The sequence below is a fragment of the Durio zibethinus genome, chromosome 25, assembly GCF_047325235.1.
Source record: "Durio zibethinus cultivar Kanyao isolate XHJ-2024 chromosome 25, ASM4732523v1, whole genome shotgun sequence".
NCBI lineage: Eukaryota > Viridiplantae > Streptophyta > Magnoliopsida > Malvales > Malvaceae > Durio > Durio zibethinus.
This window is the reverse complement of record NC_143186.1, coordinates 19,569,945-19,588,290: the sequence shown is the minus strand read 5'-3', so window position 1 is coordinate 19,588,290 and position 18,346 is coordinate 19,569,945. Positions and strand designations below refer to the sequence as shown.

At 28.9% G+C, this 18,346-nt stretch overlaps 1 protein-coding gene, 1 long non-coding RNA gene and 1 pseudogene across 2 annotated transcripts; 2 read left to right on the top strand and 1 right to left on the bottom strand.

Moving 5' to 3' along the window:
• Positions 1-6,555: 6,555 nt before the first annotated feature.
• Positions 6,556-8,029, top strand: SERAT2;1 (serine acetyltransferase 2;1). The gene has a single exon (XM_022861029.2). The coding sequence runs from the start codon at positions 6,728-6,730 to the stop codon at positions 7,754-7,756; it is 1,029 nt and encodes a 342-aa protein (XP_022716764.1). The 5' UTR covers positions 6,556-6,727; the 3' UTR covers positions 7,757-8,029.
• A 137-nt stretch (positions 8,030-8,166) lies between these two features.
• Positions 8,167-17,971, top strand: LOC111275508 (salviol synthase-like; annotated as a pseudogene).
• LOC149511772 (uncharacterized) lies at positions 17,097-18,074 on the bottom strand. Its single transcript, XR_016333595.1, has 3 exons — positions 17,942-18,074; positions 17,328-17,624; positions 17,097-17,229 (listed from the first exon to the last, which is right to left on the bottom strand). It is a non-coding gene; the product is annotated as an uncharacterized LOC149511772 (long non-coding RNA).
• Between the last annotated feature and the right edge of the window lie 272 nt (positions 18,075-18,346).

Sequence of the window (18,346 nt, the reverse complement as noted above, 5' to 3'; positions counted from 1 at the left end):
AATCGTTAATAAATTAAATTCATAGTTGACAAATTTGGATATAGGTTACTTTACGGAGAATGTATCATTAGTGGCCCAAATCTATTTAAGTCAAGAAAAACAACCATGGCCGGGCTTTTATGGATTACATACACTTAATAACCTCTAATTACAAAATAATAATAAAGGAACATAGGATGAAGATCGAGAAAGGGCCAACCTGGGTGTTGTATAACTTGGCTGTCTGTTAACTGTTTGGGGACACCTTGAGATAGGTTCAAGCCCCAGTGGCCATTTTGGGTTCTTGAGCTCATTGAACATCTTTGTCATATCTGAAGATGGTTTTCCTAGCTAGGTGTGAGTGAAGCAGGCGAAACTGAATGGACTCTGAAATAATCCAAACTTGAAATGATATTGAACTGACAGATCGATTCATTCAACCTCCACCTCTAGATGTGGGTATAAGCATTAGCATATACCACCCATAGATTAAGCTATAAAATTCAACTTGGCCACTTGTTTTGAGGATAAAAAACAAAAGCATAATTCCTTCTCCACTCAACTTCCATATGAAGCTAATTGAATAGACCTGCTTTTACTAGACTTTTCATCTATCAAATCTATCTGGCTCAGGCATATTCAACTTTCAGATTTCATGGATTGACATAAGTTTATAGTTTTGTGAAATTTCTCATTTTAAATTAATAGGGGTTTGTAAAGTATTTAAGCTCAAATTCTTTTTTTTAACTGATAAGTGATATATAAATTTAAAATTTTAAAATTCTTTGTTAATTTTCTTATAAATTGATGGCTTGGTTTGATTTTGAAAATAAATAAACCTCACTTTTTTGGAGAAAAAAAAATTCTCGTCTGAAAACCTACAGATTTTAGTTGCAAATCCTAGCCACAAGCTCTTGGAAAATATTCTCTGCCTATCCTCCCAAATTAAAAAAGAAGTTGAATTCGCAATCTCCTAAGTTCTAGGCAAGTTTTAGCCATAAGGCAAAACTTTCATATCTAAGGAAACAAAAGGACTGTTCTTCAGGCTATACCATGAACATTGACTACAATCCCATGATGTTTGCTTATCATTTTAACCAATCCCATTTCGTTTCAATAACAAATATTTCTCACAGGTTGGGTAGTCTTGCATTTTCCATCTGGAGAACCCTCTATGTTATAACCTTTTGAGCAAATTTTCTTCCATACCTTTTTTTTCTTTTTTATAATATGATTAAAGATGCCTTCAAGTTGTACCTAAGCCTATTCTTCGCATTATTTGAAGAATGTATTTTCAATCCCTCGTATATAGGTTTAATGCATTTAAAATTTTATTCTCAAAATACGTATTTTCATAAAAATCGAACTATGAATGTTGAGGAAAGGATTCTAGCATTTATCTCTTGTATTGTCATTAATGCTATAACGTTTAGTATAGAGATCTGTACTCAATTTATAAAATATTATTTATTTTAATTTAAAAATTTTATAATTTTATTTTATAAAAAGATTTTACAAATTTGTTACAAAATTTTCTTTTAAAACTTAATATTCCCATCAAATTAAGCACAAAGTATATACAAACTGCATAATATTTTATTTTTACAAAATTTTAGTGGTAATTTTTACAACGTAATATTTAATTTTTATTTGATTGATAATTATTTTATATTATTCGTAAAAATTTATATTTAACTTATAAAATATTATTCACTTTCAAAATTTTCATATATCACAAAAAAATCTCACAAATTTAAATTTAAACTTTTATTTATATATTGTAAGATGCGCTTGTAACATTATAATGTGAAATTGAGACTTAGCATATTAGCATCTGATTACAACTTTCTTTTCTGATATTTTCGGGCCTCCCAATCTCTCCCTTTCCTAGGAGGCTATATGGACCTACAGTGGCCGCCATTTTTGGATTCTTTTCTTTAAGGGTTACCAGAATTATTCTTTTTTCTTTACACAAAGTGGAGAATCAGACAATGAGTGACTTGAGCATACTAACCATATCTAATATCTTCCTCTTTGTTCTATTGGGAATTCAAAGGAATGGTTTTGCAAAGTCTCTTTCTTCAAATTTGCTCCATTTTATATTGAAAGTAATAGCTTGCAATCTGCCAAAAGCTTTTATTGTGTAGGCCATCCTTGGGGCAAAGCCAATTTGGCAAGGTTCGCCATTGAAAAAGATAAACCAATTTGCTTCATTATTGACTTTCCTTTTGTATGTATTATATGTAAAAATCATGTTACAAGTTTGATTAATTGATTCATTATTCATGAACAAAAACATTGAAACAACTTAAATTTGACTGTACATGCTTCTCAACTTTCTCATTTCAAAAGTTTCTTTAAGGACGAGGCTTAAAATTATTACGCCAAGCACTTCATTAGGAATGACCATTTTTTTTTTGTTGGCCTCTGTCTTTGTCTTTCTTGTGGCGAGCTGTTCCCCTTGACAACTGAACCAAACTTTGAAAAAAGTCACGAATATGTAGTACTTGGCAAAAAAATCAACAATGGAGTGTGGAAGTTCTGACAAAATTTGAAGTTGATGGAATTGACCTTGAAGACTGAACGTATCTTAAATTTTGATTATAAAAAATTAAACCATCAAATCAATGTTACATTTTTCCACAACATAAAAGGAGATTAATGTAATGTCTATTAAATCAAAGTTATTATTATTATTATAATATAATTAATATAATCCCACAATTAAAGTAGAACTCAAAATCTAAACTATGGGCGATTTAGCAAAAAATAAAAAAAAACTATGTGCGATTAAATTATTTTTAATCGATTTCCTAATTAAAATGGGTTTTGGTGTTATTTGTTAAAATTTCAAAAACAAATTTATAAAGATCAAGATAAAATGAGTTGAAATAGAAGTGTTCATTCAAAAAGTTCGGTTAATTTCGAATAAATTGATTTAAAATTAAATTAAATTAATTGAATTATATTATATTATTTTTATTAATTAAAATAAATTATTTAATTTCTAAAATTAAATTTGATTAATTTTTTGATTAATCGAATAATAAAATATATTAAGTTAAATTATATTTTAAAATTTTATTTTTTTCATATGTAAAACAAATTAAATAAAATTATCCAATAAAAATTCAAATACTAAAGTATTAAATTAAAATTCTAATAACTTGAAATGAATAGACAAATTGATATATTTTTAGTTTTAAATATAAATTTTATAATATTTTGGTTAAACTTTCTATTAATTTGATTAATTTGGTTTTTGAACCAAATTAATCAAAAATCAAAATTTTCAAAAATTATTTTCAATACTCAATTAAAATTAATTTAATGATCAACCAATTAACTAAATTAAATCGATTCAATCAATTAATTTAATTAAAACCAAATTATGAACTAAATGAAAGTGTAGGAGCACGTGATAGGTTAATTTTTTGCCTTTGATATTTCTTTCAACCTAGAGCTAAAAGATGGGGCATGTGTTGTTAGAATTAATTGATGACAAAAATAAAACTAATTATCTAACTAAAGTTACCTACTTAGTTTGTTAGAAATGCCAAGTTGTTTCAAGTAATCAAATTCTTTTAAAACATCCGTAACTAAAATCCGAAATGATTTGAATATTTTTATTAGGCTAACATAAAAAAAAAAAAAAACCATTATTTCTATACTATAAAGTAACAAATTTTAGTTAATATTAGAGTAAAATTGGTAAACAAAGACTTATCTTAAGTAATGTTACTCCTCTTTAATAATATTAAAGTCTAATATTTGAATCTTTCCTTCAACATAAGTTTTTTTTTTTTGGTAGTACTCTCTTTGTGTTATAAAGACTGTTTTAATTTGAATTTTAATGATCAAACTTTTTAAACTTTGACTTCATTTTATTTTAAATATTTTACTAATTAAAATGTGAAAAAATTACTTTTCTAAAAATTTTAAATAAAGAAGTTTTCAAATATAATTTTATAAACAAATAATTTAATAAAATTTAAAATAACAATGGTTTAACAAAAACCGAATTGGGTTTACAGGCATGGGGCCTGGCCCGGCCTGAACCGTGATGAATTATTTATGTCGGCCATGGGTAAACAGCGCAGCCGCCAAGGCACGCACAGTTGGGCCTCCATTGTTAACCATTAAAATATAATAAAATAATAAGATATCAAAATGATATAAAAATATATACAATCTAAAATTTTAATAAAATTAAAATATATATTTTATATTTTTATATTAATATAAATTATAATATAATTTTTATATAAATTATTAATATTTTACGAGCTATAAATATACGAAATCTTATTTCCCAATTCAAAATGTGAAGACGTAATCTGTTACGTAACACAGGTCAAAGATTAATGGAATTTGAAGTTTCTCTGCAAGCTACTCCTACTCACGTTGACCACATGATTGCAAAAGTCAAATGTCCTTTTTTTTTTTTTTCCTTTTCTTGAATTAAATTTCACCATTCGCGTCATTGCGCACGTCAAGGCCCTGCCACTCTGTTGCTTTCAAACTTCAGAAATTTTTACTTTGCCAAAAAAAAAAAAAAGACACTCTGTTTATTTTACAAGGAAAGATATTCGAATTAAAAAAATTTATTTGAGATGATTTTAACGTATAAAATATAAGTTTATTTTTGGATCAATAAAAAAATGAATTTTAAAATTTAAAAGAGACCAAAACTTATAAAAATTAATCATAAAAAATGTGGATATAAGAAATTAAAAAAGTAAAAAAAAATTATTTTTGATAAAAATAAATGACATAAATAAATTTAAAATTATAATTTAATGTGATTTTTTAATTTTTTAAATAAATAAATTTAAAATTATGAAATATAAAATTTAATTTATTGTTATTGATGAATGAATAGAGAGTTTCTAAATGATTTTCAAACATGCTAACATTTTTTTTTTCCATATAAATGTGACAATAAACTCAACCACGTGGGTACCTTGTCTTGTTCTAAAAAGAAGAAAGAAAGAGCTGTCAGTTGGGTGTAAGTGAAGCACTTGCAGCTACAATAATTCAACAATTATACAAACAATAAATGCACTGGTCTTCCAGCAGAAGATAAGATGGCCATGGGCCATGGACCATTCTTATCTATTTCTTGCATTTATCTTCTTTCTTTATTTTTTACTTTTATGAAAAAAAACTATTTAATATTAAATTAATGAATCATTAGAGCCTACAGCTCACTTGAATTGAAAGATATTTATTAGTTTAGTAATTTTTTTAAGAGAAATTATTTGATATATTGATAATAAAATTTTTTAATTTTATAAATAAGTTAAGATGTGATACACATTTTATTTATTTTTTAAATTAATTTTTTTAAATATATAAAAGATATATGTTTTTATCTTATTTTCATTTATAAAGTTAAAAATTTTTACTGTTAATGTATTTGATAATTTTTTAAAAATTATGAATAAAGTTTAAATTTAAAAATATAAATTATAAAATTAATTGTATTATTATTGAATTAATATTTTTTAAATTATTAGGTGCTTATAATAAAAATTTTGGATAGGATAGGAAATTCATCTTCAATTAATCTATATATATATAAGATTAAATTTTTCTTGGATAATCACCAGAAAAATTGCTCTTTCATTTACCAAAGGGGTGACCTTTGTGGTTTTATTCAATTAATCTATGATTATATTTGGTGTATAAAATTATAATAGAATATAATATAAAATTATAGATAAGATTAAATTATATTATATTATCTTATATTATGTTTAATATGTGTAAAAATTAAAAATAAAATAAATTATTATTTTATTATTTGTCATATTTGTTATATACAAAAAAAGATTAAGACAAGAAAATATTTTTTATTGATCAAAATACCTTGTATATATTAATTTGATTTTTATGTAGTTACAAGTAATATATTTTCTCAAAAATTTTTTAAAAGATCATCTATTAATTAATTAAAAATTGCTCAAATACTTTTTGAATTGATAAATTCTTTCAATAAGTTTGGCTTAAAAAATACTCATAATAAACAAGCAGATGCTTCAAATAACTAATAAATAAATATAAATTCAAATAAATTTATATGTTATTTTATATTAAAAAATTATTAAAAAGTTTATAGCTTATAGTTTAAAAAATATCAAAGTTTGAATTATAAATTACTTGTTTATTTTGAAGAAAATTTGGAGAGTGAAAAATATTTTCAAATATTTAATAATTTTAAATTTTAAATTTTAAATTTAAGAGTATAATAGAAAATTTATTATTTAAAAATTTTGATAAATTATTTAATTTTATGAATTGAAAATAATCATTTACTTTTTAAAGGATAAAATTATTTTATTGACATAAGATATTTAATCTTTTCAATAATTTAATTATTTATTTAAATACATAATAAATATATAATAATATGATTAGTATCTTATTTTTTAAACTAATACTATATGTCAAAAAAATAAATAATGAAAATAAAAAATTTATAAAGTTTCTTCGTAAAGACATTTTTGCCCTTTAGTAGGACAGCCTAGAACTCTTATAAAAATCTTGTTCATCAATTACGAAAAGGCCAAGAAACCACCAGAATATCCACAAACATTTTTTCAGAAAACCTCATTTTCCACGAAATTACGGGGGACACCTGAACCTTTGCCTCCCCTTTAAATAGCAGGTGTCCTCCTTTCTTTCATCCGCACTCTTCTCTATCAATTTTCACATAACCAAATATTATCACAAGCCTTCAAAATCCATGGCTGCTTGCATTGACTCCTCAAGAACAACAGAGCCTTCCCAACTTTCCCAGAGTCCAAACAGGTCTCAAACTGATGAAAACCATTACAAGTTTGTAAATTTCTGCAGACCCACTTTTCCTGATCATGTTTCGACCATCCCCATTAATAAAAACCACACAAAAACCATTCACCCCAGAAAAATTGCTGATTTTTGCTTTGATGAAGAAGAAGGGGTTGATGCTTTATGGCTGAAAATGAAAGAAGAAGCAAGGCTAGATGTTGAGCAAGAACCCATCTTGTCAAATTATTATTACAGCTCAATTTTGTCTCAGAATTCATTAGAAAGTGCTTTAGCAAATCATTTGTCAATCAAGTTAAGCAATTCAAGTCTTCCTAGTAGTACTTTATTTGATATTTTCATGGCAGTGCTTGTTGAAGATCAAGGAATTATAAAAGCTGTTAAGGAAGATTTGAAAGCTGTTAAAGAAAGAGACCCTGCCTGTGTAAGTTATGTGCATTGCCTTCTGAACTTTAAAGGGTTCCTTGCATGTCAAGCACATAGGGTAGCACATTATTTATGGTCACAAGGGAGGAAAGTTTTGGCCTTGTTGATACAAAATAGGGTGTCTGAGGTTTCTGCTGTGGATATTCATCCTGGGGCTAAGATTGGGAGTGGGATATTGCTTGATCATGCTACTGGAGTTGTTGTTGGAGAGACAGCTGTAGTTGGAAACAATGTGGCAATTTTACATAATGTGACATTAGGAGGAACTGGTAAGGTTTCTGGTGACAGACATCCAAAGATCGGTGATGGAGTTTTGATTGGTGCTGATACTTGTATTTTGGGGAATATTAACATTGGCGATGGAGCTAAGATTGGTGCTGGCTCTGTGGTGTTAAGGGAAGTGCCTCCGAGGACTACTGCAGTAGGGAATCCAGCTAGATTGGTAGGAGGCAGGGCGAACCCTATAAAGCTTGACAAGATTCCAAGTTTTACTATGGATCATACTTCACATATTATTGAGTGGTCTGATTATGTGATTTAGAGGGCTAATTAATTTTCCTTTTTAAAGTTTTGGAAATTTAACTTCCTTTTGTTTGTGTTATAAGAGAGAATTGAAGTTCTCCTACTAGCAAACGAAAGAGTTTCTAAGCTAGCTTAATTATGTTGTGATATAATAGGAGAATTGAAGTTCTCCTTTTACATATGCTAAGCTGGCTTAATTATGCTATGATATAGCCAGTTTTGCTGTAAGTACAATATATAATAGTATGTTGCTTTTTTATATTTATAATTTACTTTGGTTTTTCATCAGAAATGGACTCAAATTCATGCTATTTTTGTCAATAATATGAGAGCTCTGTTTTTTATTGCCGACTAACCATTTTATAGCAATTAAAGTAAAATTTTGTTAGGAAGGTAGCAATGAAATCTAATAAGAATGTTTAGTGTTGTATCCTTGTGTTCTGGAATCCAACCCTTAACTATATTCCACAGAGGTTTCTGGAAAGTTTCACCTGAAATGAGGTGCAGATGCAGGGGAGGTTATATGAGAATAGAAGAATGATATAAGTTATGATGGCATAACTTCATTTGTTGGTATGGTGTATGGGGCGGCTAATGTATGGTTTGTAGCATAGCCAAAAAGGTTCCTTTAATTTATATTTTTTTTGTTGGATGATAAAAAAGGTTCTGTTTTGTCATTTTCTAGTGCACTAATGCCAAGTTCTTGTGCAAAAATATTTTAATCATAACATAATAGTGTATTTTTCTTATGAGGAACGAGAAATTTGAATTTGAGTTTTCCTTTTCCTTTTCATCTTTTCCAGCCAGTTGGTATTGTTGGTTTGTATTATACTTTTACTCTACCAAGATATGAATATGTCAATCATGTGATCTTGGATAATAGATATGGAACTCTATTTTTAAATCAAATCTATTTGTGAAAGCAAAACTATGGCGTGAAGATATTGTCTGTATTTGAAAAAGAAGGTTAGTGATTTCATCAAGCCTCCTATTAGTATTTGAGAAGATCTGGGAAAGGTTTGTTCTGAGCATTAGATATGGTGTAAAATTCTTTGATATCACTTTTGCTGCTTGTGGGAATTGCATTAGAATTTTAGTGCTTATTACTGAGCTTTTGAGTTTTGACCATCAGTTTCTGGTCCAAAACTTTTGACGTTTAAGCTAATCATGCCAAATCAGGTTATGGTATATACAAATTGACAAGGTTGAGAAGGTTGTTTTTATTTTGATGTTGCATCCAGAATGATTCTTTGCATTTTGTTGTCCATCATGCACAGAACTCAGTTCTGTTTTGAGCTCATCTTAAGCTGATATAAAATTTTAGGAATACTAATGATAAATCAGATTATGGCACACTATTCATGTGCAAACGAGTGGTTTCTTAAATAGCATCCATGTGCCAAGTCATTTTTAAGAGGCAAGCAAGTAGTAAGAATCTGCATGCTGCATAAATTCAGAAGAAATGCAATTGAATCAGCAATGTCTGAAGTGTTTTCCTGTAGCGTTCTTTAGTTTTGCCATGGATAAACCAAGTACAGTTGTTCTTGTTCTCTTCACGTTCCTTCTGTTCATTTTCATTGTGTTTAAACTATGGATAACGTCCAAAACAAAAATCACCCGAAAATCAACCACCTGCACCATGGAAACTACCTGTTGTAGGACATATGAACCTTTCAATTTTCTCCCTACCCCATCACCGCTTGAGAGAATTAGGTCAAAGGCATGGTTCCCCGACCCCGATGCAACTAAAACTTGGTGAATTATCACACATTGTAGTTTCTTTTCCAGAGGCTGCTAAATAAGTGATGAAAACATCAATTTTTCTATCAGGCCCTGAATGCTTGCTGCAAGAATCAGGTTCTATAATTTTACAAATATTGGTTATGCACCATACGGAGGCTATTGAAAGCAGCTTCGAAAAATTTGCACATTGGATCTGTTCACTACAAAACGTGTATAATAGTTCCAATCAATCTGGAAAGAGCAGGTATCAGACCTGATTAGATCCATCTCTTCTAGTACAGGATTGTCAATCAACCGGGATTATAGTTCAAGAATTTAATCTTACTTTTTAGATTATTTGACACCACTGCATGATGTTTCCATTGCTTGGTGTGATACATAATCAAAAGCTTTAGCTTATTCCAAAATTTCAATTTTTGGATTGAATTGATCGATTTTTGACTAGTCTCGAATTAATTGTAACAATCGAATTTTGAGACAAATTAGCTCTAATTAGTCAAATTTCTGAATTGACCGGTTTGAGTCAAGTTACCAAAGAAAAGGATCAAAGAGTGAGAGGCAAATAGGGAAATGTGAATAAAATGGAAAATTATTGGAAAAACACACTGTTTGAAAATTAATTGGCCATAAAATTTGCCTTTTTTGCCTCATTCAGTCATTCTTGAGATTTTGAATGAAGATTTGATACAATAATTAATTATCAAGGTGCCTAATCTTCATTTTCCTTTTTTTTTTTCCCTGAAATCCCCATTTTCCTCTTCTTAATAGATAAGAACAAAAACTAGTTATACGAAATTATCACCCAAAGAAGAAAATCAAGTTACCTATAAGTTATCAAATCAACGAAATTGGAAACGCCTCAAATATTAAAATTTTCAAGTTTAAATCTCAATATTAACTCAAAAAACCAAAAAAAAAAAGAAAAAAAAAAGTAAACTATGCCATGTGAGAATAGTTGATATGTACCTATGCCCTAAATTAAATTTGAGATCCCAAATTGTAAATTTCGATTTAAATATTTAAATCTACTCATCGTCCAACTCCCTTTTATTGTCCTTAGATCTCTAGTTCGTTATTATCGCTAGGTCGAACAGCTCCACGCCTATTGCATTAACCCTTTCGAGTTGAAACTTGAAAGAAAACAACAATTACTTAAATAATTACTCATGCAAGAATTGTCAAAGTACCTTTTTTCAGTCCAAAAAAGGGTGGTATTACCTAACAAGATTTTAAAAGAAAAGAGTTACTTGAAATTTTATAAGTAAAATTTGTTAGAGATTTTTAAAATAAAATATCGAAAATAATCTCATGTTAAAAAAAAAAAAAAGATAGATAATTAAGTTTATTTAAAATAAATAGATAAATCTATTCATAATAAATAGTTAAAAATATATAGTTTTTATCTATTCAAAATAGACAATTATTTGTGAAAATTTTGTTGCCATGATTTCCGAGATCAATATCCTTGAAAATGATTAATCTTGGTGGGTTGATTTTAGGGCAATAAAACATGTGTGCAAAGACAAAAGTATGTTCACAACATTCAAACCAAGTGAATATGACTGTGTCCTCTGCATGAGAAACTCTTCTACAGCAACAATCAAAGGTAAATTGACTATTGATCTTGAATTCACTTTTGAAAAAACTATAACTTTGAATGATATTTATTATATACCAAAAGTTAGGAAGAACTTAGTGTTAGGAAGTTTGTTGAACAAGTTTGGTTTTAAACTTGTATTTGAGGTAGATAAATTTATTTTATCTAAAAGAAAAATTTTTATTGGGAAAGGGTATATGTATGAGGGAATGTTCAAACTCAATATTATTAATAAAAATAAGAATGTTGTTTTTGCTTATATAGTTTAATCTTTATATTTATGGCATTATAGATTAAGTCATTTAAATTATAAAAAATTGCATAATATGAGTAAGTTTATGTTAATTCCTGAATTTAGTCAAAATATTAATAAATGCAATACATATATGTTGACTAAGATTACCAAAAATAGTTTTTTTAAGGTTAAAAGAAATACAAATTTACTTGAGTTAATTTACAGTGATGCTTGTGATATGCATAATACTCTTGCATTATCTGAAAAGAAATATTTTCTCATATTTATAGAAGATTGTACTAGATATTGTTATGTTTATCTATTATATTCCAAAAATAAAGTACTTGATAAGTTTAAAATATACAAATATGAAGTTGAACTTCAGTATGAATTTTTTATCAAGTGCTTTAGGTTGAATAGGGGTGGAGAATATTATAGTCCAAGTTACTTTGAATCCACCAGTATAATCCACCAAGTTATTGCTCCTAATACACCACAATCGAATTGTGTAAGTGAAAGGAAGAATAGGGTTTTAACAGAAATGGTAAATGAAATGTTATTATATTATGGTCTTAGACAAGGACTTTAGGGTAAAGCTTTATTAATAACTTTTCATATGCTAAATAAAATTCCTAACAAAGAAACAAAAATAACCTCATATAAGCAATGGAAGAAAAGAAAACCAAATCTTAATTATTTAAAAGTTTGGGGATGTAGAGCTGTAGTTAAAATTTCAGAACCCAAAGGAAAAATGTTGGGTGAAAGAGGAATAGAATGCATATTTATAAGATATGCACAAAATAGTGAAGCATATAGGTTCATGATTATTGAACCAAATGATTCAATTTCAGTTAACATTGTTATTGAATTAAGAGAAGTAATTTTTGATGAAAAAAGATTTAAATATATTTTGAGAAAACTACAAGCAATTCATCATACATGTGAAAAAGAAATTCCTAATCCATTGGAACAAACTAAAATTAGTGATAAATCTTGTTAAGAAATAAGGACAAGTAAAAGGGTTAGAAAAGCAAAAAATTTTAGACTAGATTTCTTCATAGTCCTTATGGAAAGGATTAGTGAAAGCATAAACAATAAAATTCCTTATTGTTTTAATATAAAGTCTGATCTTGTTACATATGAAAAGGCAATGAAATCTCAAGATTTTACTTTTTAGAAAGAAGTAATAAATGATGAAATAGACTCAATAATGGCAAATAACACATCGATTTTGTTTGACCTTTCACCAAATTCTAATCCAATAAAATGTAAATGGATTTTCTAAAAGAAAATGAAGGTGGATGGAGCCATAGATAAATTTAAAGCAAGGTTGGTAGCCAAGGGCTTTACACAAAAGCAAAGGATGGACTACTTTGATACTTATGCTCTAGTAGCTAGAATCACTATAATTAGGCTTCTAATTTTATTTGCCTCAATTTATAATTTGATTATACATAAAATGGATGTAAAGACGACATTTTTAAATGGTGAATTATATAGAACAACCAAAAGGATTTATCATTCCAAATTAAGAGTATAATGTTTGTAAGCTTGTAAAGACCTTGTATGGACTTAAACAAGCACCAAAACAATGGCACCAAAAGTTTGATGAAATCGTTCTTGCTAATGATTTTAGAATTAATGAGTTAGATAAGTACATGTATAGCAAATTTGAAAATGGCAAAGGAGTCATATTTGTTTATATGTGGATGATATGCTAATATTTGGCACTGATTAAAAACAAGTTTAGGAAACAAAAACATTTTTATCAAATAACTTTTCAATGAATAATATGGGAGTAGCAGATGTTATTTTTGGAATTAGAATAATTTGAAATGATAGTGGCATGAACTTGTCACAATCGCATTATATTGAAAAAGTACTTAACAAGTTTGATCTTTTCGATTTATTCCAATATCTACCCCCATAGATTTTCAATTGAAATTAGTATATAATACTAGTAGAATAATCAATCAATTGCTATATGTAAGAGTAATTGGTTGTCTAATGTATGCAATGACTTGTACAAAGCCAAACATAGCATTTGCTATTGAAAAGTTAAGTAAGTACACTAGTAATCTAAGTAACTTGCATTGACATTTGACAAAAACAATCAATTATGGATTGTGTTATAATGGATATCTTTTAGTTATAAAAGGATATTCTGATACTGGTTGTATTACTAATATAGAGGATTATGCTTTTATAAGTGGGTGGATCTTTGTACTTAGTGGGGGTGTCATTTCTTGGGGTTCTAAAAAATAAACATGTATAATGGATTCCACCATGACAACTGCGTTTATTGCATTAGTTGTAGTAGTCAAAGAAGCTGAATGGCTAAGAAATTTGTTGCATGAAGTACTTTTATGGCCTAAACCAATTTTCTTAATTTCTATCCGATGTGATAGTGAAGCAAGTCTAGCAAGGGCATATAACTAAGTATATAATAAAAAGTCTAAACATATTGGATTAAGACATAACTATATTTGACAATTAATTTTAGATGGAGTGATCACTATAAATTATGTGAAATCAAATAAAAACTTGATGGACTGTTTAACCAAGAGTCTTGCTAAAGAGTTGGTAAAAAAGACCTCAATAGGGATGGGGTTCAAGCTCATGAAATAAAGTCACCCATGATGAAAACTCGACTCAATGCTTAGTATAACATCAGGTCTTAAGTTCAATGAGAAAAATTACATCATTTATATGTGATTGCTAGCATTATAGTAATATTTAATGCCATCTCAAGTAAAGTACTAGATACCCTAATCGTAAAAGAAGGATGAGTAATATACTCTTAATAGACTCATAACATAAATACGTTAGAGTGTTATAGTTACGGAGACACTCTTAATGTGAGCTATCTATTTGCGTATGAAATGTAGCCGCTTCTAGGAGCTTAAGAGCTTGGCTTTAATAGCATTTATGAAAAAAAGATGTAGACATATGGCTATAAATGTGTCACCGAATACCAAGCATTCATTGGATGTTGATATCATTGTGTAAGACAAGTTTGATTAACCAAATGAAATAGCTGGTTCAAAGCATAGTCTACTATATGATTTTGATTAACTTTAACTATTTTCACCAAGTGAAGATTCAAATCAGAAGATACATTCGTTTATGCAATTGATTTCCAAGGTCATCATAAATTTAGATTATTTTGAAAATGGTGGGAGATTGTTAGAGATTTTCAAAATAAAATATGAGAAATAATCCTACATTAAAAAAAATAAAGAAAGATAATTAAATTTATTCAAAATAGATAGATAAGTCTATTCAAAATAAATAATTTTAATTGTTCAAAATAGGCAGTTTGTAGGGAAGGCCACTTATATATTGATAAAAGGCTTTTTTGATTTTTTAAAAAAGATATAGAAAATAATTCTTAGAACTTTCCCTCTTTCTTCAAACACCAGATTTTTTTTATAAAAGTTTTGTTGTAGAAAACTTTTATAGAAGTTCAATGATCTTGTAATACATTAGTGATTACTCGGTGGATTGATTTCGTCGGTGTAAAATGCAATTAGTCATTAAATTTCATTGCATCCTTAAAGTTTAGTCCCTGCAACCATTTTACACTCTTACTAAGTAAATAATATGGTGTGGACAAATAAAACCTTAAGAAAAGTGGCACCGTTATACGTCGTAGAGCTTTTTCTCAAAATTTTAAATTTACCGGGAGCAATAATACCAATTTTTTAGTGTTTGCTCTAACAAAATTCATGAAGCTTTTTATTAGAAATGAATAAATAAAAACTAAAATTGAAAATCATAATTGATAGATTGAAAGATCTCATCACATAGATTGAGCATGTAAAATTTAAAAAAATTTGAAAAAATTTCAATATATTTATTAAGTAGATATTTGCAGTAAAAATATTGATAGAATTGTTATTGTTGAATAAGTATTGATTAAATTTGAATTACAAATAATATTTTAAATAATTTTTTACATATTATTGATCTTTATATTAAATTTTATCAATCTATCTGTTCAAAATTTTTATTTACTCATTTTTAATAAAAACTTCACAAACTTCACTTATGAAACTTCATGTAAATTTTGTTCTATTTCAAATAGTCTATGTACCACCCTTTTTAGTAGGTAGTAACAATATTTCTTATGCAAGAATTGTCAAAGTTCCTTTAAGCCTAAAATGGGATTTTGTTTTGATAAACTTTGCATACTAATGCACTTTAAAAATTCAAGAAGTATATGTTTTTATATGAATGTTTCAAGGTTTTATCTCATAAAAAAAGTTTCACAAGTTTTGGGTTTAAGTTTTAACTTATGTATCACATAGCATATTCATAGAATATTTTGATGTAGGATTGAAGTATCATAAACTCCTCATGTTAAAGTTTAAGTTTGATGTTCTGGTCAAGCCTCAACACTGAATCAGAATCAAATCAGACATTAAGATTCTAGAGATGACTTTGATTGTGTAGCACTTAATTCTTATATCAGAATCACATAAGATATTGTGATTCTAGAAGTAACTCCCATTATATAGCACTAAGCTCTCATGTGAAGACTTGTACTAAACCTACGAGATATTATTTGTTTTAACCGAAAGTCTTACGGTTTTGTCCCTTAAAAAATATTTTACAAAGTTTAGGTTTAAATCTCAACTTATATATCGAAGTGAAATAGATTCACAGAATGTTTTGATGTGTAACCAGAGTGGTACAATACACCTCTTTAATACTTTAAAAGAGAATTAAAAGATAAATTTGGGTAATAGAAAATTTACTTTACAGCTCTTTGCTTTTTTTAATTTTAATGAAGGTCACCCAAGACCGGCATGCAAATTAGACTCAATGTATAATTATTTAACAATGTTTCAAAATGATGACCCCAGCAAATTTGTATGCATCTTCGGCCTCATGCTAACAAGAATTTTATAAATTTACAGCATTAAGGGGTGTTAGCTATAAGCCTACAACTCATCACACACTAAAACTGATCTGAATCTGCTTCAGCTTCATTTTCTTCAATACTTTTTTTTTTGTTTTTTTAGTTATGGAGCTTCATCTGCCGTCCTTTGAAGTCATCTTAACCTTCCTCCTTGTTTTTCTAATGATATTCAAGAGTTTAAAGAAATCCAAACTAAAGGATTCACCCAAAAACCTACCCCCCTGCACCATGGAAACTACCTTTTATAGGACATTTGCACCTTTTAACTATCTCTCTTCCACATCATCGCTTGAGAGAATTAGCCAAAAAGAACGGTTCCTTGATGCACCTACAACTTGGTGAATTATCACACATTGTAATTTAATCTCCTGAGGCTGATAAAGAAGTGATGAAAACACATGATATCAATTTTTCTAACAGGCGTTTTCTCCTTATGGCAAGAATCATATTGTATAATTTTACAAATGTCTTTTGCACCATATGGAGGCTATTTGAGGCAGCTTAAAAGAATTTGCACATTGGAGCTGTTAAGTACAAAACGTGTACAATCATTCCGATCAATCAGGGAAGAGCAGATGTCAAATCTAATTAGGTCCGCCGCTTCTAGTACAGAACGGGCTATCAACCTTGGTGAGATGTTAATCAACTCATCATATAGCATCGTTTTAAGGACGGCCTTTGGCGGGAGATGCATGCAACATGAAGCGTTCCTTTTAGTTATGAGGAAAATTTTGGAAGCGGCAGGTGGTTTTACTATTACCGATCTGTTTCCTTCCATCAAATTGTTTGATGTGATCAGTAGGATGAGTGCCAAACTTGAGAGGCTGCACCAAGGTACAGATGAGATCCTTGGAAACATCATTGAAGAACATAGAGCTAGCAAAGCAAATCGGAAGAATGGTGATGATGTAACAGATGATCTAGTTGATGTTCTTTTGAATCTTCAGGAACATGGAGGCCTTGAATTTCCCTAAACATATGATAACATCAAAGCTGTTATCCTGGTTAGTAGTTTGACATCTCATATCTTGCATGTCTGTGTGTAAGTGTATAATCCTATGAATTTACACACAACTAGCTAGTAGTAATACCAGAGAGTTGCATTAAGTACTTCTTCTCAGGACATGCTCATTGGTGGAACTGACACAAATGTAACAACAGTAGAATGGGCAATGTCCGAAATGATGAAAATCCTAGAGCGCTGGAAAAGGCACAAGCAGAGGTGAGACAAGTCTTTGACAGAACAGGGGATGTCAACGAATCAAACCTTCATGAATTGAAGTACTTGAAGTTAGCTGTCAAGGAAACTCTAAGATTACACCCTCCTGCGCCTTTGCTAGTTCGAAGAGAAAGTGTGGAGACATGTGAGATTAATGGATATGAGATACCTGCAAATTCCAAAGTGATTGTTAATGCATGGGCAATTGGAAGGGATCCCAAGTATTGGAACGAAGTTGATAGGTTTAATCCAGAGAGATTCCTGAATAGTTCAGTTGACTATAAAGGGGCTAACTTCGAATTTATTCCATTTGGTGCTGGAAGGAGAATGTGTCCTGGCATGTCATTCTGTATGGCTATTGTCGAGCTTTCTCTTGCACATTTACTGTACCATTTTGATTGGAAACCCCGGAATGGGGTGAAACGTGCACATCTAGCCATGAGTGAGACCCTTGGTATTACCGCTAGAAGAAAAAGAGATCTGTACCTGATTCTCATTCGGTACTCAGCAGCTTGAAGCAAAAGTATCGGACGATTATCTTGTAAAGCCATTGGGAAGATTGTCAAATCACATTTCTCATGGCAGCTATTGCTTCCTAATAGTTTTGTATCAGAACGCAAATAAGAAGCATGAATGTATGGTCGGTCCAGCATGTTTTAGAGATCAATTCTCAAATAAATAATCAATTTTCAAACGAAACATCTTTGAATTGAAGTTACCAAAAGAAAGATAATGATAACAATAGCTACTTATCCAATGGCTTGTTTTGAACAATTAAACATTGGCCGTCAATTGAAATCATTCATGTTCTGGTTCTTCATGAACATCAGGAATTGGTGGTGAATTTACGCCACTTGTCAATTGAAATAAAGAACTTAGCTTTTTTTTTTT